Below are 23,060 nucleotides of genomic sequence, written 5' to 3' on the forward strand. Positions count from 1 at the left end.
CTTGCTCCACGACTCATTGAGCACACATTACACTGCTATACCGAAGATATAAAAGGTGGCGCATGTCCTCCCCCTTCACAAAGGTGGGGATCCTCCTGACCTAGATAACTACTGCCCAATTTCTAAACTATCTTGCCTTGTAAAAATTTTAGAATCACTGGCAAACTTTTGTACTTCAAATGATATTCTTAACTAGTGCACCCCAGTCTGGTTTTAGGCCTGGACCTAGCAACGTTTCAGCAGCTACACTTGTCTTAAATGATGTGTTAAATTGCTCAGATCATATGAATCACTGTGCTGACATATTTATAGACCTATCCAGGAAGCAATTGTACATTAAACCTTCCTGCCAGCTCTTGATTATGGTGACATTTATCAGAAGGCATCGGTCTCTACTCTAAAACCTTTGGATGCAGTGTACCATAGCGCGCTTCGGTTTATTATGTGACAGGTTTGAATACTTATTACTGCATCCTTTATCAGAAGGTTGGCTGGACCTTTCTAAATTCACTACATTTCTTCCTTTTTCTTTACAAAGCTCTGCTGCACAAGCTTCCAAAATATCTGACTTCTCTGTTAAAGTTATTGAGAATTTTCCAGACAATGTGTGTCAATTATTTATTTCAGAAGAAACCAGCAAAACTTAGACAGACATGCACCTGTCTTGTGTTGTGATACACCCTGGTTTGAATCCAGGCTGTATGACAACATGCCGTGATTGGGAGTCCCATAGGGCGCCACACAATTGGCCCAGCGTCATCCGGGTTTGGCCGGTGTAGGCCGTTATTGTGAATAAGAATTTGTTCTTAACTGACTTGCCTAGTTAAATAAAGGTTACATTTTTTGGGGAATCTAAAGACACTACAGCCAAATGAGATGGGAGACCACGACCAGTCCTTCACATTATTCTTTTTGATCTTTCCAGTGAGTGGTGGCAGTCTTTCTGAATTCATAAAGTAGAATCTGAGTCAACGGTCAATGTGCAAGACTGCTCTCTACACATGAAAACAAAACTGAAACTATAAAAGTGCAAATGAGCCATCGTGGGGCAGTGTGCCCACAAAAGCCTGGGACTTGGCTGGAGACAGTACAGGGTCGTATTCATTAGGCACCAAACAGAATGAAAATGGACTGAAACTGCAAGGGACTACCTAGTTTTCCATTGCAAAAGGGAATTTTGCTATGGTCCGCAACAAGGAATACTAGCTAGTACTTACATAGGTTACAACAGTGCTACCTTACCCTCTTCCTGGAGATCTACCATCTTGTGTGCATCAGTGGCGTGTATTCATGTATGCCAAGCCAGGAATTCCAAAATATTTGACCAATAAAAATGATATAATCATTTCTCTCTCATCTCTCTGTGTTTCATAATTTTTGGTCAATTCGCAAGTTGTTGAATCTCAACGGAGATATCATCCGAGTGAGGGAAACAGCGCCCCTCTGCCTCAGTATGTGTAGGCCATGTATATGACGCTGTCTGGACCAAAAGATGTCTAGACATGTTGCCGCCATAGCATTTTATTGATTGATTAAAATAATTTGCCAATCAGCGTTGAGCTGAACTCATCTGTGGGTTGTCCTGGTGCAGCGAAACGCCCCTCAAGGGAGGCCAGTTTGGATTTGTCTTCAGACCAATCAAATCACTTCCTAAGCAAAACGTAATTTTCAGAAAAACGTGTCTGTTTGTGGTCAGCTTGTGTTGATGTCCTGCAGTAACTAGCTTGCTAAATCGTCCATTTCCTAAACCATGGATGGAGATGGGGATTTGGACTTGAGGTTTTGACTTAATTCTCTGTACAGGCCAATGACTATTATCTAACCATAAATTAATATGTTGTACCACTGGCCTGAGACGATTGAAGTTCAATATGTAGCCTAGATGTAGCCTAGTAGGCTCACGTTAACTAGCTATCTAACTCACTAACTTAGCTGGTTCATTGTTGCCCATTTGAGGAACTTAGGCTAGTAGCAAGCATTTTAGTTAGGTAGCCTATGACAACAAAAACTAAAAGTGTACTGTATGACAGAGCCATAGACCATTTTGCCAACATGAAAGAAAGGAGGATGGCATTGACATTCAATTAGTCTACAAGTGGAGTAAGTAAAAAAAAAAATGTTTTACTTGCGTGCGTACGCACACACACACAGAAATCAGGACCATGAACAGCCACATGATATTTATCAACATTGATTGGACTAAATGGTTTTTGGTATGTTTAAGTTTGATTTAAGTGCATTAAACAAAGCATAGATAGCCTTGTTGATTTGATGATAAAAAATCTAATGTTATTTTTGTCACAGTAGGGCGCTTAAGTACTGCCAAAAGTCTGAGAGCACAAAATTCAAATGAGCAGGTGAACAAATGTAATTATTGCTTGCAAATATTAAGTTGCAAGATGGCCAATGCGATTAAAACTACACATTCGTTTTTTTCATGTTCATAATACATCAGTTACATGTTTGAGAATGTGTTTACAACTACAGATGACTATTTCATGTTCACCACTCATTAGTTAGGCCTACACACTTCCAAACTGTTTACAACTACAAATGTATTCCACGCGATCATATCATTAGGCTTATATCAATGATTTACCTCAACACTGGCCACATGACTTCTTGCAAATACTGGTGGTTGCGGGAGGATTTTAAGGGGTCGCGGGAATATACACTGCTCAAAAAAATAAAGGGAACACTTAAACAACACAATGTAACTCCAAGTCAATCACACTTCTGTGAAATCAAACTGTCCACTTAGGAAGCAACACTGATTGACAATAAATTTCACATGTTGTTGTGCAAATGGAATAGACAAAAGGTGGAAATTATAGGCAATTAGTAAGACACCCCCAAAAAAGGAGTGTTTCTGCAGGTGGTGACCACAGACCACTTCTCAGTTCCTATGCTTCCTGACTGATGTTTTGGTCACTTTTGAATGCTGGCGGTGCTCTCACTCTAGTGGTAGCATGAGACGGAGTCTACAACCCACACAAGTGGCTCAGGTAGTGCAGCTCATCCAGGATGGCACATCAATGCGAGCTGTGGCAAGAAGGTTTGCTGTGTCTGTCAGCTTAGTGTCCAGAGCATGGAGGCGATACCAGGAGACAGGCCAGTACATCAGGAGACGTGGAGGAGGCCGTAGGAGGGCAACAACCCAGCAGCAGGACCGCTACCTCCGCCTTTGTGCAAGGAGGAGCACTGCCAGAGCCCTGCAAAATGACCTCCAGCAGGCCACAAATGTGCATGTGTCTGCTCAAATGGTCAGAAACAGACTCCATGAGGGTGGTATGAGGGCCCGACGTCCACAGGTGGGGGTTGTGCTTACAGCCCAACACCGTGCAGGACGTTTGGCATTTGCCAGAGAACACCAAGATTGGCAAATTCGCCACTGTGCTCTTCACATATGAAAGCAGGTTCACACTGAGCACATGTGACAGACGTGACAGTCTGGAGACGCCGTGGAGAACGTTCTGCTGCCTGCAACATCCTCCAGCATGACCGGTTTGGCGGTGGGTCAGTCATGGTGTGGGGTGGCATTTCTTTGGGGGGCCGCACAGCCCTCCATGTGCTCGCCAGAGGTAGCCTGACTGCCATTAGGTACCGAGATGAGATCCTCAGACCCCTTGTGAGACCATATGCTGGTGCGGTTGGCCCTGGGTTCCTCCTAATGCAAGACAATGCTAGACCTCATGTGGCTGGAGTGTGTCAGCAGTTCCTGCAAGAGGAAGGCATTGATGCTATGGACTGGCCCGCCCGTTCCCCAGACCTGAATCCAATTGAGCACATCTGGGACATCATGTCTCGCTCCATCCACCAACGCCACGTTGCACCACAGACTGTCCAGGAGTTGGCGGATGCTTTAGTCCAGGTCTGGGAGGAGATCCCTCAGGAGACCATCCGCCACCTCATCAGGAGTTGTAGGGAGGTCATACAGGCACGTGGAGGCCACACACACTACTGAGCCTCATTTTGACTTGTTTTAAGGACATTACATCAAAGTTGGATCAGCCTATAGTGTGGTTTTCCACTTTAATTTTGTATCATAAAGTCAGTTGAATTTAAATGACCTCAAAATGAGTTTCTTCAAATGTGATAAATTCATAAAATATGATGTGGCAAAAGGAATAAGAAAAATAGGGGAAAAAAGGAATTTAAAAAATGGTTAGACCTCTACAAGAGCATTTTACCATAAGATCCTTTGTCATGTTGAAAAACATTCCCAATAACATCGATTTACATTTACAGTTGAAAGTCACAGGGTGATTGAGTTACTACAGAGACAAGTGGTCCACAAAAGTAAGACATTATGATGTGTTTTAATCACTTTCCACCTCTGCAGGTTTATCATTCTCCGGGACATCAGATTTGTTTATTTATTTTTTCTTTGCTCTTACTCCTGTCTCTGTCTTTGTCCCTCTATCTCTCCCTCTCCCTCTCTCTGCTTCAGGACCTATCCCTTCTCCTGTCTCTGTCTTTGTCCCTCTCTCTGCTCCAGGACCTGTCCCTTCTCCTGTCTCTGTCTTTGTCCCTCTCTCTGCTTCAGGACCTATCCCTTCTCCTGTCTCTGTCTTTGTCCCTCTCTCTGCTCCAGGACCTGTCCCTTCTCCTGTCTCTGTCTTTGTCCCTCTCTCTGCTCCAGGACCTGTCCCTTCTCCTGTCTCTGTCTTTGTCCCTCTCCCTCTCTCTGCTCCAGGACCTGTCCCTTCTTCTCTCTCTCCCTCTCTCTGCTCCAGGACCTGTCCCTTCTTCTCTCTCTCCCTCTCTCTGCTCCAGGACCTGTCCCTTCTCCAGTCTCTGTCTTTGTAGGCCTTCTGATAATTTAGTACTAAGGTTAACTCTTGTATCATGTTCACATCTGTTTAATGCTGCCTCTGCAGACCATGTCAACATAATGACGTAGGGGAAACAACACCAGAATGTGTTATCATTACATACTTATAGTGGGAGAAGGCGGCTGGATGTGTACCCCAGTGAAAGTGTGGACTAACTCAAATTCTTTTGAATATACTGCAATAATGACATCTTTTCACTTTTATGTTGAAAAGTAGGTTAGGCCTATAGATGGAGCTGATGTTCAACACAGAGCAATAATCATGTAGGTGGTAGGCCTACAATATGGCCCATCAAAGGCATATTTTTTTTTTACTGAAAATGTTAGGCCTATAATTTAAGTGAGGGGGAAAATAGAACAAAACCAGATCAAGTCTGGTAAAATAGTTACAACTGTTAGGTATGTTTCACTTTACAAATAGCTAGGCTTACATGACTCCAGTGAGTCATTTGACCAAACCCATATCAACAAAAAGGTGTAATGGGTTTGCACTCAAAATGATGTTGCATTAAGATTACTTCATCATTCTATTTTTCTTAACTATTTTCATTGTATCAAGGATAGCGTACCAAACACATATCACTTAGCTGTAAACTGGATTGGCTGGTGTTTATGACTTCTTGCTAATGCTGGTGGAGGCACATGACGTAGTAAAACACAAAAGTGAAACTGTACAGACATTCTCCGAATCCGAATGCAAGATATCGTGGTGGCTCTCGTGGATTAGTCAATCATAAATCAATCTTTGTTAACCTTTAGAACATTTTCAATAGGCTACAGAGTACATTATTTTGTTATTAGGGCAAGGGCGCGGCAGAGTTAGTGGGCGTCCAATGATAATAGGAAGAGAGCTGGCCGGAGCAGTAAGTAGTAAAATGCTTTACTAAATTGTGACGACAACTTTTTAGAATGCGTCGCAGGATTTTACGGCTGTGTCCATTTTTCCTGGTTCCAGTTCTCTCCTACTTACCTTGGAGATCGATCGTGGAAAATTGTTTTGCTTGGTTTTTGCAACGTACAGGGAGATGTATCTTGCCAAATGATCCTGACAGTCCAGAATCCCTTCCCAGTGAAGGAGCGGGGAGTCCAGAATCCTTTTCCGGTGAAGGAGTGGGGAGTCCAGAATCCCTTCCTATTCAAGGAGTGGGGAGTCCAGAATCCCTTCCCAGTGAAGGAGTGAGGAGTCCAGAATCCCTTCCTATTCAAGGAGTGGGGAGTCCAGAATCCCTTCCCAGTGAAGGAGTGAGGAGTCCAGAATCCCTTCCTATTCAAGGAGTGGGGAGTCCAGAATCCCTTCCCAGTGGAGGAGTGGGGAGTCCAGAATCCTTTCCCAGTGGAGCAGTGGAGCTTCGGGTTCTCAGGTCAGCTAGGTCATATGATGTTGAAGACACGGATGAGTACTACTGCGAGTACGACTCGACATGGGAGGATCCTCCAAACAAAGAAACCAGTCGTCAAAAGTCCCAACATGTAAGTACACAGGCCCCTGGGCCCTGATCACATTTTCTTTGTGTGGACTCTCAGCAGATGAGTTTTAGAATACTGTAGCCCATGGGGTATTCAAGTCTTCCCCTATGAGGTCCGGAACCTGCTGGATTTCTGTTCTACCTGATAATTAACTGCAGCCACCTGGTGTCCCAGGTCTAAGTAGGTCCCTGATTCAAAGGGAACATTGGAAAAATGCAGTGGAACTGGCTTTGAGGTCCAGAGTTGAGGGCTGTAGCCTATCATTAAAAGTATCTTATTGGCACCATAAAATACAGATGAAATATTTAATTTTCCAAAGCAAAATTTACATTTAAAATATTTTTACCAATGTAGGCCTAGAATAATGGTAATAGAATATTAATAACTAATCCTTTAGAATTTTCAGACACAAATCATTTCAAATGCTTGGCTCAATGGCTTATACATGTGCTCTGTCATATGCCCAAATCTTCAGATAATTTTAAGACCTCAGCAGATTATGATTCACTACTGTTCTTTGTACCTCATTTTCACTGTTGTATTTCCTCAGGAGTGGGTACACCAGTACACCGGTTGGTCGCAACAAGTAAGTGTTATGTTCTGATACATTGAGAATCAGGGTTTTGGGACAACATTTATAATATATTTTAATATACAATATATAATATATTATATTTATTAACCATTATTGCATTTGTACAACATTGCATCTCATATTGAGAAGCCTAAAGCTATTGCTCACCAATCAAAGCTCCGCCAAGGGGTTAGGAATACTGATGTATTATGTATGTCTATGTGAAGATCTCTATCTTTAACTTCTAGATACATAAAATGGATATGACTGATAAAGTCTGCTATAGGCCTATGTCAGTAGCCAAGTAGAATGATTGCCGGCCTATGCAGCTAGTGAAATGTTCCTTCCAAGTTTTTGTTTCACTGTACATACTGCATGAGCTCAAATGTGGGCCTATCAGTATTGTTTAGGTCAGGTGTTTCCATAACTGCCATTTTATGAACTCATGAAGTGAATGTGTTTTTAGTCACACAGGTTTAACAGATTCAAAAGTGCAGCAAAGGATATGCAAAAGTACAGGCATGATTATCCAGTAAGTCATTATTCTCTTAACACAATCTTACACAATTTATGCTATTTCATATAAATCCACCTGATAATGATGGTGTGCCGCAGGCTGCATTATCAATCCTAATGCAGTTCTATTGCTGTTAATCATACACTCTTAGAAAAAAAAGGTGCTGAGTGGAACCACATAGGATTCTTTAGTTTGTCCCCATAGGTAGTGGTGTAGTGCAATTCTTTTAGGTGAGGGAGCAACAAAAAAAACAGTTAATGACAGTCATCATTTCCTAAATCAAAGTTTGTACCTACAGATGTAGCCTATTGAATAACCTATCATTATAGAACAGCGCTCTCTAACCTCTGTTCCTGGAGAGCTACCCTCCTGTAGGTTTTCACTCCAACCCCAGTAAGTAACCTGATTCATGTTATAAACCAGCTAATTATTAGAATCAGGTGCGCTAGATTAGGGTTAGAATGACCAAGTAGTGAACATAAAACATTACTACGTAGAATTGTAGGACATTTATTTTTAAACAGTCATAAAATCAAGCTTTTGGTGTGTTGTATTCATACATCTCAATAAACTATAACCTACATGCATTATTACCTCTAACTTAGCCCAATTCACATTTCCAATTTCCCACCCTGGCATACCAAGCTACGACGGGCCCAGCGTCTCAATAGCCAATAGAGGCTAAATATCCCAAGGAGGGCTACAGCAACTTCCAGAGGGTCAGGCTCCTTGGGCTTTGTGGTGGCCACTCTGGTTTGAGTGTCTTTGGCAGAACAGTGTCGCCGTAACCAAGTGGTCACATATCATTCTGTGTTCCACTGCGCAAAGGGGGTCCGTGGAGTTTTCTGAACTTCAAGGCAGACACAGCATGAATTTAGATGTTTTTTTCTACGTTCTGATTGGCCAAAGTGGTCAAGCGTCCGACGGGCCTCCGCAGTCCACACACGTAGCCTGTAGTTCTCCATCATTCTCGCCACTGCCAGAGAGAAGACAGGCCTCCGCAGTCCACACACGTAGCCTGTAGTTCTCCATCATTCTCGCCACTGCCAGAGAGAAGACAGGCCTCCGCAGTCCACACACGTAGCCTGTAGTTCTCCCTTATTCTCGCCACTGCCAGAGAGAAGACAGGCCTCCGCAGTCCACACACGTAGCCTGTAGTTCTCCATCATTCTCGCCACTGCCAGAGAGAAGACAGGCCTCCGCAGTCCACACACGTAGCCTGTAGTTCTCCATCATTCTCGCCACTGCCAGAGAGAAGACAGGCCTCCGCAGTCCACACACGTAGCCTGTAGTTCTCCATCATTCTCGCCACTGCCAGAGAGAAGACAGGCCTCCGCAGTCCACACACGTAGCCTGTAGTTCTCCATCATTCTCGCCACTGCCAGAGAGAAAACAGGCCTCCGCAGTCCACACACGTAGCCTGTAGTTCTCCATCATTCTCGCCACTGCCAGAGAGAAGACAGGGAATACGCCACCATTTACCTACCTCAAGGCTGCTAAATAGTTCTACCAAGAACCCTTTTATCATCTGAAGGTTATTCCTAGAGCATTCTATGAATGGCTCCTCCAGCCGTATTAGGCTTTACAATTAAACTCTTTATGACAATCAATACAGTATCACAAGGCCTTTCTTTGAGGGCCTAGTTATACCTTAACACAAGTGGTGTTAGGAAACTCCTGGTTTACAGACCACATCAGGCTGCAAGTCACATCATGCTGGCTTGCAAAGTGATATGTAATTCCTATTTGAATCCAGCCAGAGTGAGTATATCTAACAAGTTACACTTTTAATCACCCAAAACATGCTTTCAGAATGATTTCCAGGGTAGGGAAGATTGATAGGTGAGACTACTTAAATAATCTAAACTGGAACAACCATCTCAGTAACGGGTGCAATACAGAAAGTATTCAAACCCCTTTACTTTTTACACCCTCAATTTTAAATGGATTAAATTTAGATGTTTTGGTCACTGGCCTACACACAATACCCCATAATGTCAAAGTGGAATTATGTAAAAGAATATATATAATTAAAATGAAAAGCTGAAATGTTTTGAGTCAATAAGTTTTCAAACCCTTTGATATGGCAAGTCTAAATAAGTTCAGGAGTAAAAATGTGTCACATATAATAAGTTGCATGGACTGTGTGCAATAATAGTGTTTAACGTGATTTTCAATGACTACCTCATCTCTGTACCCCACACATGCCATTATCTGTAAGATCCCTCAGGGAATTTCAAACACAGCTTCAACCACAAAGACCAGGGAGGTTTTCCAACGCCTCACAAAGAAGGGCACCTATTGGTAGATGGGGTAAAATTTCAAAAAGCAAACATTGAATATCCCTTTGATCATGGTGAAGTTATTAATTATACATTGGATGGTTTATCAACCAACCCAGTCACTACAAAGATACAGGTGTCCTCCCTAACTCAGTTGCCGGAGAGGAAGCAAACCGCTCAGGGATTTCACCATGAGGCCAATGGTGACTTTTAAACAGTTATGGAGTTTAATGGCTGTGACAGGAGACAACTGAGGATGGATCAACAACGTTTTAGTTACTCCACAATACTAACCTGATTGACAGAAGCCTTCTTGCCTTCCAAGTAACCATCAAAGAACCCTTTTTTCCAAAAACGGTTCCTAGGATGTTAAAGTTTCTAGGTAGAACCCTTTACCTTACAAAGAACCCTCATCTTCCTAAAGGGGTTCTTTAGATGAAAACAGTTCTTGATGGAACCCTATTCCTCTGCAAAGAACCCTTTTTCAACCCGTTTTTCTAAGAGTGTAGTCAGAGCTGGTACAGTCTTTAGCACTTGGTTCTTGTTTCCACAGGAGCATAGATCAAACTTGTACTTCGGCGGGCAACAACAAGTAAATAAGTTCTCATTCCCTTGTGTAATACATGGAAAAACTGAATGATTTAAGTAATCATTTCACTATCCAATTCCTCTATAATTCTTGTAGTGTTTTGATACAACTCTGAGAAATATCCCCATTTCTGAATTTGCATTGCTCTTTCCCCCTCAGGATGATATGCCTAATTTACAGTTCTACCGTGAACAAATACCCTCCTCCCCTGATGGTAATGTATTTACTGTTTCTTTAAGTGCAGTTTAGATTTGACAATACTTTTTTACTGTAACCTTTGCTCTGATTAGGTGTCTTCATTGAGGACTATCACAATAATTGGAAATGGCAATATTTAAAACTGGAAAGAGTTCACTCATACATCCAATGGTTAGTTTCCATTACATTTATATGGGCTTTCAATTATTTTTATTTAGAATATTAATTGTTATAATACAATTCCTTAAAATGCGTGTGTGTGTGTATGTATATATATATATGCTGTACTGTATATGTATATATTTTTTTAACAAATATTTCATTTAGGTTGTTCCCTCTTCAAGAACCAGGAATGAATAATCAAGCCAAAGAACTCACCAAAAAGGAAATTGAGGTACTTCTAGCAAGGAAATGTTCTCTACATACTGCATTTACATAGAGGAAACTACGAAAATAAAGGAAATACAAGAGTAAATGGGGGATACATAGTATATTGAAAGCAGGTGCTTCCACACAGGTGTCGTTCCTGAGTTAATTAAGCAATTAACATCCCATCATGCTTAGGGTCATGTATAAAAATGCCCAGTTGCCCATTATTTTGGCTAACATGGCTAGAAGAAGAGATCTCAGTGACTTTGAAGGAGGGGTCTCAAAGGAGAATAGGAGGTTTAAAGTGTGTGTGTAACCAGATCTTAACCCAATTTAGCACTTATGGGAAATTCTGGAGCGGCGCCTGAGAAAGCGTTTTCCACCACCATCAACAAAACACCAAATTATGGAATTTTTCATAGAAGAATGGTGTCGCATCCCTCCAATATAGTTTCAGACACGTGAAATCTATGCCAAGGAGCATTGAAGAAGATATGGCAGCTCGTGGTGGCCCAACGCACAATCGAATCGAATCAAATGTTACTTGTCACATGCTTCATGAACAACAGGTGTAGACTAACACTGAAATGCTTACTTACGGGCCCTTCCCAACAATGCTGAGACAAGATGAGATTAAAATAATAATAGAAAAATGGTAACACAAGGAATAAATACACAATGAGTAACAATAAGTTGGCTATATACAGAGGGTACAAGTACCGAGTCGATGTGCAGTGGTACGAGGGAATTGAGGTAGATATGTACATATAAGTAGAGGTAAAGTGACTAGGCAACAGGATAGATAATATACAGTAGCAACAGCGTATGTGATTAGTATGGAAGTGTGTGTGTGGCGACAGTATGCCTGTGTGTACAGTTGAAGTCGGAAGTTTACATACACCTTAGCCAAATACATTTAAACTCAGTTTTTCACAATTCCTGACATTTAATCCTAGTATAAATTCCCTGTCTTAGGTCAGTTAGGATCACCACTTTATTTGAAGAATGTGAAATGTCAGAATAATAGTAGAGAGAATTATTTATTTCAGCTTTTATTTCTTTCATCTCATTCCCAGTGGGTCAGACTTTTACATACACTCAATTAGTATTTGGTAGCATTGCCTTTAAATTGTTTAACTTGGGTCAAACATTTCGGGTAGCCTTCCACAAGCTTCCCACAATAAGTTGGGTGAATTTTGGCCCATTCCTCCTGACAGAGCTGGTGTAACTGAGTCAGGTTTGTAGGCCTCCTTGCTCGCACACACTTTGTCAGTTCTGCCCACAAATGTTCTATGGGATTGACGTCAGGGCTTTGTGATGGCCACTCCAATACCTTGACATTGTTGTCCTTAAGCCATTTTGCCACAACTTTGGAAGTATGCTTGGGGTCTTTGTCCATATGGAAGACCCATTTGCGACCAAGGTGAACTTCCTGACTGATGTATTGAGATGTTGCTTCAATATGTCCACATAATTTTCCTTTCTCATGAAGCTATCTATTTTGTGAAGTGCACCAGTCCAGCAAAGCACCCCCACAACATGATGCTGCCACCCCCGTGCTTCACGGTTGGGATGGTGTTCTTCGGCTTGCAAGCGTCCCCCTTTTTCCTCCAAACATAACGATGGTCATTTTGGCCAAACAGTTCTATTTTTGTTTTATCAGACCAGAGGACATTTCTCCAAAAAGTATGATCTTTGTCCCAATGTGCAGTTGCAAACCATAGTCTGGCTTTTATATGGCGGTTTTGGAGCAGTGGCTTCTTCCTTGCTGAGCGGCCTTTCAGGTTATGTCGATATCGGACTTGTTTTACTCTGGATATAGATACTTTGGTACCTGTTTCCTCCAGCATCTTCACAAGGTCCTTTGCTGTTGTTCTGGGATTGATTTGCACTTATCGCACCAAAGTACATTAATCTCTAGGAGACAGAAAGCGTCTCCTTCCTGAGCGGTATGACGGCTGCGTGGTGCTATGGTGTTTATACTTGCGTACTATTGTTTGTACAGATGAACGTGGTTCCTTCAGGCGTTTGGAAATTGCTCCCAAGGATGAGCCAGATTTGTGGAGGTATACAATTGTTTTTCTGAAGTCTTGGCTGATTTCTTTTGATTTTCCCATGATGTCAAGCAAAGAGGCACAGAGTTTGAAGGTAGGCCTTGAAATATATCCAAAGGTGCACCTCTAATTGGCTCAAATGATGTCAATTAGCCTATCAGAAGCTTCTAAAGCCAATACATAATTTTCTGGAATTTTCCAAGCTGTTTAAAGGCACAGTCAACTTAGTGTATGTAAACTGACCCACTGGAATTTTGATACAGTGAGTTATAAGTTAAATAATCTGTCTTGTTGGAAAAATTACTTGTGACATGCACAAAGTCCTAACCGACTTGCCAAAACTATAGTTTGTCAGCAAGAAATTTGTGGAGTAGTTGAAAAACTAGTTTTAATGACTCCAACCTAAGTGTATGTAAACTTCCGACTTCAACTGTACATGTTATATGTGAGTGAGTGTGTGTATGTGTTGGAGTGTCAGTGTAAGAATGTGTGAGTGCAAAAAGGAGTCAATGCAGATAGTCCAGAAGCTATGTGGTTATCTATTTAGCAGTCTTATTGCTTGGGTGCAGAAGCTGTTCAGGGTCCTGTTGGTTCCACACTTGGTGCATCGGTACTCCTTGCCGTGCGGTATCAGAGAGAACAGTCTATGAATTGGGTGGCTCGAGTCTTTGACAATTTTTAGGGCCTTCTTCAGACACCGCCTGGTATAGAGGTCCGAGATGGTAGGGAGCTCGGCTCCAGTGATGTTCTTGGCCGTATGCATTACACTCTGTAGTGCCTTGTGGTCGGATGTGAAGCAGTTGCCATACACAGTGTTGATGTAGCCAGTCAAGATTCTCTCAATGTAGAACTTTTTGAGGATCTGAGGGCCCATGCCAAATCTTTTCTGTCTTGGGGTGTTTGGACCATGATAGTTCATTGGTGATGTGGACACCCGGGCCTGTTCGGCCCACCTTTTCCTGTAGTCCATGATCAGCTCCTTTGTCTTGCTCACATTGAGGGAGAGGTTGTTGTCCTGGCCCCACACTGCCAGTTCTCTGACCTTTTCCCTATAGGCTGTCTCATCGTTGTCGGTGATCAGACCTACCACTGTTGTATTGTCAGCAAACTTAATGATGGTGTTGGAATCGTGTTTGGCCACGCAGTCGTGGGTGAACAGGGAGTACAGGAGGGGACTAAGTACACACCCCTAAGGGTCCCCAGTGTTGAGGATCAGCATGGCAGACGTGTTGTTGCCTACCCTTACCACCTGGGGCGGCCCATCCAGGATCCAGTTGCATACCGCCCCAACAGATCCACAGATTAAAAAATCTCAATCGCACTCCACACTGCCCTTTCCCACCTGGACAAAAGGAACATCTATGTGAGAATAATGTTCATTGACTACAGCTCAGCGTTCAATTGACATTCACAACTACAGTGCCTTGCAAAAGTATTCACCCGCCTTGCCGTTTTACAACATGTAATTACAACATGTAATTTAAATTGATTTTTATTTGGATTCCATGTAATGGACATACACAAAATAGTCCAAATTGGTGAAGTGAAATGAAAAAAATTACTTGTTCCAAAACAATAAAAAAAATAACAAAAGGAAAAGTGGTGTGTGCATATGTATTCACCCTCTTTGCTATGAAGCCCCTAAATAAGATCTGTTGCAGCCAATTACCTTCAGAAGTCACATAATTAAATAAATAAAGTCCACCTGTGTGCAATCTAAGTGTCACATGATATGTCACATGATCTCAGTATATATACACCTGTTCTGAAAGGCCCCAGAGTCTGCAACACCACTAAGCAAGGAGCATCACCAAGCAAGCGGCACCATGAAGACCAAGGACCTCTCCAAACACGTCAGGGACAAAGTTGTGGAGAAGTACAGATCAGGGTTGGGTTCTAAAAAAATATCTGAAACTTTGAACATCCCACGGAGCACAATGAAATGGAAAGAATATGGAACAACAACAAACCTGCCAAGAGAGGGCCGCCCTCCAAAACTCACGGATCAGACAAGGAAGGCATTAATCAGAGAGGCAACAAAGAGACCAAAGATAACCCTGAAGGAGCTGCAAAGCTCCTCAGCAGAGATTGGAGTATCCGTACATAGGACCACTTGAAGACGTACACTCCACAGAGCTGAGCTTTATGGAAGAGTGGCCAGAAAAAAGCCATTGCTTAAAGAAAAAAATAAGCAAACATGTTTGGTGTTTGCCAAAAGGCATGTGGGAGACTCCCCAAATATATGGAAGAAGGTACTCTGGTCAGATGAGACAAACATTTTGCTTTTTGGCCATCAAGGAAAACGCTATGTTTTGGCACAAACCCAAATGTCTGGCACAAACCCAACACCTCTCATCACTCCAAGAACACCATCCCCAGCATCATGCTGTGGGGATGTTTTTCATCAGCAGGGACTGGGAAACTGGTCAGAATTGAAGGAATAATGGATGGCGCTAAATACAGGGAAATTCTTGAGGGAAACCTGTTTCAGTCTTACAGAGATTTGAGACTGGGATAGAGGTTCACCTTCCAGCAGGACAATGACCCTAAGCATACTGCTAAAGCAACACTCAAGTGGTTTAAGGGAAACATTTACATGTCTTGGAATGGCCTAGTCAAAGCCCAGACCTCAATCCAGTTGAGAATCTGTGGTATGACTTAAATATTGCTGTACACCAGCAAGGAACCCATCCAACTTATAGGAGCTGGAGCAGTTTTGCCATGAAGAATGGGCAAAAATCCCAGTGGCTAGATGTGCCAAGCTTATAGAGACATACCCTAAGAGACTTGCAGCTGTAATTGCTGAAAAAGGTGTCTCTACAAAGTATTGACTTTGGGGGGGTGAATAGTTATGCACGTTCAAATCTTCTGTTTTTTTGGTCTTATTTCTTGTTTGTTTCACAATAAAAAATATTTTGCATCTTCAAAGTGGTAGGCATGTTGTGTAAATCAAATGATACAAACCCCCCAAAAAATATATTTTAATTCCAGGTTGTAAGGCAACATAATTGGAAAAATGCCAAGGTCGTTGAATACTTTCGCAAGGCACTTTATGTGAGAATGCTGTTCATTGACTACAGCTCAGCGATCAATGTGAATGTTGACTTGTTTAAAGGTCTTGCTCACATCGGCTACCGAGAGCGTTATCACACAGTCATCCAGAACAGCTGGTGTCTTGTGCATGCTTCAGTGTTGCTTGCCTCGAAGCAACCATAAAAGGCATTTAGCTCGTCTGGTAGGCTCGCGTCACAGGGCAGCTCGCGTCTGGGTTTCCCTTTGTAGTCTGTAATAGTTTTCAAGCCCTGCCACATCCGACGAGCATCAGAGCTAGTGTAGTAGGATTCAATCATAATCCTGTATTGACGCTTTGCTTGTTTGATGGTTCGTCTGAGGGCATAGCGGGATTAGTGTACCGCTCCTTGAAAGCGACAGCTCTAGCCTTTAGCTCGATGCGGATGTTGGCTGTAATCCATGGCTTCTGGTTGGGATATGTACGTACAGTCACTGTGGGGACGACATTGTCAATGCGCTTATTGATAAAGCCAATGACTTAATTGGAGCCATTGGATTAAACCCGGCACATATTCCAGTCTGTGCTAGCAAAACAGTCCTGTAGCGTAGCATCCGAGTCATCTGACCACTTCCGTATTGAGCGAGTCACTGGTACTTCCTGCTTATGTTTTTGCTTGTAAGCAGGAATTGGAAGGATAGAATTATGGTAATATTTGGCAAATGGTGGGCGAGGGAGAGCTTTGTATGCATCTCTGTGTGTGGAGTAAAGGTGGTCTTGAGTTTTTTTCCCTCTGGTTGCACACGTGACATGCTGGTAAAACTGATTTAAGTTTGCCTGCATTAAAGTCCCCGGCCACTAGGAGCGCCACTTCTGGGTGAGCATTTTCTTGTTTGCTTATGGCCTTATAGAGTTGGTTGAGTGCGGCCTTAGTGCCAGCATCGGTCTGTGATGGTAAATAGACGGCTACGAATAATATAGATGAGAACTCTCTTGGTAGATAGTGTGGTCTACAGCTTATCATAAGGTACTTTACCTCAGGCGAGCAATACCTTGAGACTTCTTTAATATTAGACATTGCGCACCATTAACAAAAAGACACACATCCCACCCCTAGTCTTACCAGATGTGGCTTTTTCTCTGTTCTGCCGGTGCATGGAAAATCCCCCCAGCTCTATTTTGTCTGTGTCGTCGTTCAGCCACGACTCAGTGAAAAAAAGATATTACAGTTTTTAATGTCCCGTTGGTAGGGTAATCGTAATTGTCGATCATCAATTTTATTTTCAAATGATTGCATGTTAGCAAATAGAACGGGTGACAGTGGGAGTTTACTCGCTCGCCAACGAAAAGGCAGCCCGACCTGCGCCTTCTTTTCCTTCGTCTTTTCTTAACACAAATGACGGGGATTTGGGCCTGTTCCCGGGAAAGCAGTATATCCTTCTCGTCGGACTAGTTAAAGAAAAAAGCTTCTTCAATGTTCGTGGTGAGTAATCTCTGTTCTGATGTCCAGAAGTTATTTTCAGTAATAAGAGACCGTAGCAGCAACATTATGTACAAAAGAAGTTATAAGTGGGTCCAAGGTGTCTGGGTGTTGATGTGAGCCATGACCAGCCTTTCAAAGCATTTCATGGCTGCAGATGTGAGTGCCACGGGGCGATAGTCATTTTAACAGGTTTCCTTGGTGTACTTGAGCACAGGGACTATGGTGATCTGCTTGAAACATGTAGGTATTACAGACTGGGTCAGGGAGAGGTTAAAAATGTCAGTGAAGAATACACTTGCCAACTGGTCAGTGAATACTCTGAGTACGTGTCCTGGTACTCCATCAGGCCTTGTGAATATTAACCTGTTTAAAGGTCTTACACACATTGGCTATGGAGAGCAAGATCACACAGTCATCCGGAACAGTTGGTACTCTGATGCATAGTTCAGTTTTATTTTAGGGGGGGGGGGGGGGGGGGTAGATCAGCTTTAATATTGCAGATAGGTTGTGGCTTCCATTGATATAATTGTCTGCTTCATTTCCAATAGCCCATATATGTTTTATGTATATATATATATTTTTTTTTTAAATATATATATATATTATATTTTCCTTTAATATTTTCCCCTAACCCTACCACCCCTCCCCTAATTGGAGTAAATTAGTGGACAACAACACTTAGGTTTCTACTTCCAGCTTATACGTACTAAATACATTTTTCAGACACAGTATATTTTACAATAGTTACTGTATCTTTTGTTTGTTTTAGTCCCATCCTTCAGCTACTCTCAACCTCGCCCATCTATCTCTGAAGACCATCCAGTTTTTATTTCTGTTTGCCTTCTATTTTTCAACTGTACTGTGATGTTTCACAAAAGTTCTGAACCTTTCTATTCTCATAGTTTCTACAGATTGTGAAATTGAAAATTTTTGCTAAGAGTATTATTATATTATTGATCAATTGACTATGACTTTTCAAATCACCATGCAGTGCTATTTGCAGAGTTAGCTCCAGGTAAATCATTTTAATTGAAAAACTCTAAGTTTTGAATCCGGCATTGGTTTGTGTATCAGTTCATAAACAATGTGCCATGGAATCGGAACATCTAAAATCTCTTCCCAACTATTTTGCAATCTATATGGCACAGCTGTCAATTTATTGGTCCTTAAAGGTAGCTGGTATACTTTTTATTTATCACACCTTTAACCAATTTTGGTCTTTAATGCAGGGCCGACAGACAAGTTCCCTACTTTCCCCGCCTTCCACTTGTCTCTTCCATTTTTGCGGTAATGCTGCAGTTAGTTGGTTGTAATTTTGGGTCGAGCAGACATTTCCATATATTTTTGTTAGCTGAATGTGTGACACAACTCCACCAGTCCTATTTATGATATAAGTTACAAAGAGTATTGTTTTTATCAATGAGTATATTTGATTTTAACCATAATATTAGTTTTCTGGTGGATTAACTGAAATTGCAACCAACTTTCTATGGCTTGTTTCATTTTCAAATAACTGAAAGAGCTGGTAATCTGAATAAAGGGAAAAAGGCCATTCTTGAAAATGATGTGAGACATTGTTACTAATCTGCTAGAGAACCAGTTCGGATTTAAGTATAACTTTTGTAAGACTGATGCCTTTAGTGAGAGGTCTAATGCTTTAATATTTAACCATTTCTGCCCTCCGAATTCATATTCATTATATAAATAGGCCCATTCAATTTTGTCTGGTTCAGTGTTGCTTGCCTCGAAGCGAGCATGGAAGGCATTTAGCTCGTCTGGTAGGCTCATTTCACTGGGCAGTTCGGCTGGGTTTCCCTTTGAAATTTGTGATAGTTTGCAAGCCCTGCAACATCCAACGAGCGCCAGAACTGGCGTAGTAGGATTTGATTTTAGTCCTGTGTTGGCGCTTTGTATGTTTGATGGCTCGTTGGAGGTCATAGCGGGATTTCTTATAAACGCCTGGATTAGTGTCCCACTCTTTGAAGTGGCAGCTCTAGCCTTTAGCTCAGTGCGGATGTTGCCTGTAATCCATGGCTTCTGGTTGGGGTCTGTACGTATGGTCATGCGATTCTGTGTGTGGAGTAAAGGTGATCTTGAGTTTTGTCGCCTCTAGTTGCAATGTGACTTGCTGGTAAAAGCGATTTCAGTTTCCCTACATTAAAATCATTGGCCACGAGAAGCGCCGCCTCTGGATGTGCATTTTCTGGTTTGCTTACGGCCCTATACAGGTTGAGTGCGGTCTTAGTGCCAGCATCGGTTTGTGGTGGTAAATAGACAGCTACAAAAAAAATGGTATGGTAAATAGTATGGTCTGCATTTTATCATGAGTTATTGTAACTCAGGCGAGCAAAAATGTGATGCTTCCTAAACATTAGAGATCGCACACCAATTGCTGTTGACAAATGGACACACCCCTCCTCCCTTCGTCTTACCTGAGGCTGTCGTCCAGTCTTGACGATGCATAGAAAAACTAGAGAGATGTATATTATCCTTGTCCCCATTCAGCCATAACTCTAAGAAACATAGAATATTACCTTTTTCCAGGTCCTGTTGATGGGATAATCTCGAATGGAGCTCGTCCAGTTTGTTCTCTAGTGACTGTACGTTCACCAATAGAACGGAGAGTACAGGTGGTTTATTAGCTCGCCGATATAATCTTGTCAAAGTGCCTCCTTGCCTTCCTGTCTTGCGCCATCGCTTCTTCTTTCGAGTCCCGGAGATTAGGGCCTAGTCCGGAGGAAGCAGAACATCCGGAGCTGCCGACTCGTTGAAGTAGAAATGTTCATCCAAATTGATGTTAGTGATCGCTGTTCTGATGTCCAGAAGCTGTTTTCAGTCATAGGAAATTATGGCGGAGACACTATGTACCAAAAAAACTATGCTGGTATTTGCTTTATTTTGTCAGTTACCTGTATGTCATCTATTGACTGGTGGGCTTAGAAAATATAATTTTTTCATAATTGTTCTGAATGACAATCTACTTCTTCCTCAGGCTTTCCTTCAAGATGAAACTGCGAAGAAGCGGCTGGTCAAGTCCTACAAACTCATGCTGGACTTCTACGGCATCCAGCTGTCAAATGACACAACAGGGGAAGTGCGACGGGCAAATAACTGGCATAAGAGATTTGACAACCTGGACAGGTTAGCAATTTCTTCATTGAGTCATTTAACTGTTATTTTATAGTGATTGTGATACATTATAGCTACAATTTCAGTTTTCAAATTAACCTTCTGAGAATAACAGTATCCTTGTATTTTTGTTGGTCTTGTGTTTTGTTTATGGTAGAAACACACACAACAACCTGCGCATCACCCGCATCCTGAAGTGCCTGGGCACTCTGGGGTTCCCCCACTACCAGGCCCCACTCGTCCGCTTCTTCCTGGAGGAAACTCTTGTCAAAGGCAACCTGTACAATGTGAAGGAGAGCGTGCTCAACTACTTCATCTTTGCTGTCATTGATAAGCAAGAGCGCAGGGATCTAGTTGAGTATGCCTACAAGCACTATGAGCCCAAATATGAGTTTGTGTGGTGCCCCAAGAGGATCCAGATGACTTTCTCAAATGGAGAAGAATTCTCAGATAATAGGCAAACAATGGCAGGCCATTACCAGCATGGTAACTACTGAGATGACAGAGATGTCAGTGACGACCTATCTATTCCTCGCAATGCTATTGTTAGCACAGCTGATTCCATTCGGCACCCTGTTCCAAGATTGGTTTCCCCCAAAAATGATGATTTGGCCCCTGAGCGTGCATCAATTAGGCATTATGAAGATGTTCCAAAGTATGTAGCTACTCGCTCTACAGGGCACTCACATACTGCCCAAGGTAATGTAAAGACTTGGTCCCCCACCAAAGATGTTTTAAATAATCAGGGAAATGAGAAAATAGAGAGTGCACCCACTAAAGATTCAGAAGGCAAGAACAATTCAGTGAAAGAGCGAGCCACTTAATAAAGAGGTTTCACTGAGTCAGTTAAAGACCGAATGCTCAGCAATTGAGCAATCTACTCAAGAAGTATCCCAGAGGCCGGATAAGACCACTGAGGGTCCAGCCATAGACCTATGTCCTAAAGACCCATCCCGGAGCCAGGTTCAGACCACTGAGGATCCAACCATAGAGCTATCTCCTCATAAGGTACCCCAGAGCAAGGTTAATAAAGCAAGAACCAGAGATGCCCCAAAGAGCTGCCGCGCCAAAAAGCCTAGAATTGGGGAAATTACCAAAACAGTTTCGGAGAGCACCAGTAAAACAAATAAGAATCCTCCTACCAGAGAAAAGCAATAGTATCTGAACATTAAATAGGTGTTTAATGTAACAGTGGAGATATGAATAAGATGAGTGTATTCATCCAAATAGGTAGATTGTGAAGCAACCAGAAACCAGAGGGCATAAAAGCAAAGGGGAAGGGGAAGATTTTGAAATTTTAATAAAGTATAATGAAATTATAATTGACTTATGTATACTTAGTATCAGTGGTGTATAGTACTTTAGTAAAAATACTTTAAAGTAATACTTAAGTCGTTTTTTGGGGTATCTGTACTTTATTTTACAATTTATATTTTTACTACACTACATTCCTAAAGAAAATAATGTACTTTTCACTCCATACATTTTCTATGACACCCAAAAGTACTCGTTACATTTGGAATGCTTAGCAGGACAGGAAAATGGTCCAATTCATGCACTTATCAAGAGAACATCCCTGGTCATCCCTACTGCCTCTAAACACATACTTCGTTAGTAAATGATGTCTGAGTGTGCACCTGGCTATCCGTCAATAAAAACAGAAAAAAAATGTAATTGTTCCGTCTGGTTTGCTTAATATAAGGAATTTGAAAGTATTTGTTATATATTTTTGCAATTACATTTACTTCTGATACTTGAGTATATTTAAAACCAAATACTTTTAGAATTTTACTCAAGTAGTATTTCACTGATTTGACTTTCACTTTTACTTGAGTCATTTTCTATTAAGGTATCTTTACCTTTACTCAAGTATGACAATTGTGTACTATATTAACCACTGCTTAGTGTAGGTATAAATAGCATAACTATTTAACAGTTAATAAAAAACGACAGCTCATTTTGTTTTATAGATATATATTTTATTACCGGTAACTATCTTGGTAGAACTGTGTGATCTGGGCCCGGTTTCCCAAAAGCATTTTAAGGCCGAGGCCATCCTTCATAGGACCATCGTTAAATCTCAGAGCTATTTCCGAAAACCATTGTTATTAATTAATGTTGCACTTGAAAACGGTTGTGAGACCGTCCGTAGAACAGCTAACGTTAAGTGCGTCGCTAGATGCTTTTTTGCCCTCCCGCGTCACTTTATACATAGATCTCCACTAAACATATAAACAAATGGTTTATCCGTCAATTTCAGAACAAAGTTGACTACAAATACGTTGTCAATGTTTTTGCAATTAACACACAAGCAACACACAAGTATAAAAAGAGCGCTGCCTTTCTTTCGATCCTATCAGTATCGACACATGCTCCAAAGACCACTAGCGAACGTTCTTTGTGCAAACGTTCTTACTGCATGGGGTTTTGGGAAACGCGTGATGCATCATTGTCCGTTGTAGGGCAAGATACATCATTAAAACACTTGTAAACCTAAATTCCATCGCTATCGGGAAACCAGGCTCTGGTCAGTCACTGTTTTTAATGATCATTC

At 41.8% G+C, this 23,060-nt stretch overlaps 1 protein-coding gene across 3 annotated transcripts; it reads left to right on the top strand.

The window, feature by feature from the left end:
* Positions 1 to 5,340: 5,340 nt before the first annotated feature.
* On the top strand, positions 5,341 to 22,180 carry LOC129851077 (opioid growth factor receptor-like). Of its 3 annotated transcripts, XM_055917272.1 has the most exons (9): positions 5,342 to 6,304; positions 6,852 to 6,887; positions 7,342 to 7,407; positions 10,228 to 10,266; positions 10,423 to 10,477; positions 10,554 to 10,632; positions 10,789 to 10,855; positions 20,370 to 20,518; positions 20,664 to 22,180. In XM_055917272.1, exons 1-9 carry the CDS (start codon positions 5,744 to 5,746, stop codon positions 21,001 to 21,003), a joined length of 1,392 nt encoding a protein of 463 aa, XP_055773247.1. In that variant the 5' UTR covers positions 5,342 to 5,743; the 3' UTR covers positions 21,004 to 22,180. The 3 variants fall into 3 exon arrangements, with proteins under 3 accessions (XP_055773248.1, XP_055773249.1, XP_055773247.1); XM_055917273.1 differs by lacking the exon at positions 10,228 to 10,266 and having other exon boundaries at positions 5,341 to 6,304; XM_055917274.1 differs by lacking the exon at positions 7,342 to 7,407 and having other exon boundaries at positions 5,341 to 6,304.
* The last annotated feature ends 880 nt before the right edge of the window (positions 22,181 to 23,060 follow it).

Source organism: Salvelinus fontinalis, chromosome 3 (genome assembly GCF_029448725.1).
Source record: "Salvelinus fontinalis isolate EN_2023a chromosome 3, ASM2944872v1, whole genome shotgun sequence".
In the NCBI taxonomy this organism is placed as follows: Eukaryota; Metazoa; Chordata; class Actinopteri; order Salmoniformes; family Salmonidae; genus Salvelinus; species Salvelinus fontinalis.

What these genes read in the sequence shown, in the direction of transcription:
- LOC129851077 (XM_055917272.1), top strand. Translation starts at nt 5,744, where the DNA reads ATGCGTCGCAGGATTTTACGGCTGTGTCCATTTTTCCTGGTTCCAGTT. An exon ending in TCACCAAAAAGGAAATTGAG is followed by an intron (nt 10,856 to 20,369) that starts GTACTTCTAGCA and finishes CTTCTTCCTCAG; the next exon opens with GCTTTCCTTCAAGATGAAAC. An exon ending in AGATTTGACAACCTGGACAG is followed by an intron (nt 20,519 to 20,663) that starts GTTAGCAATTTC and finishes TGTTTATGGTAG; the next exon opens with AAACACACACAACAACCTGC.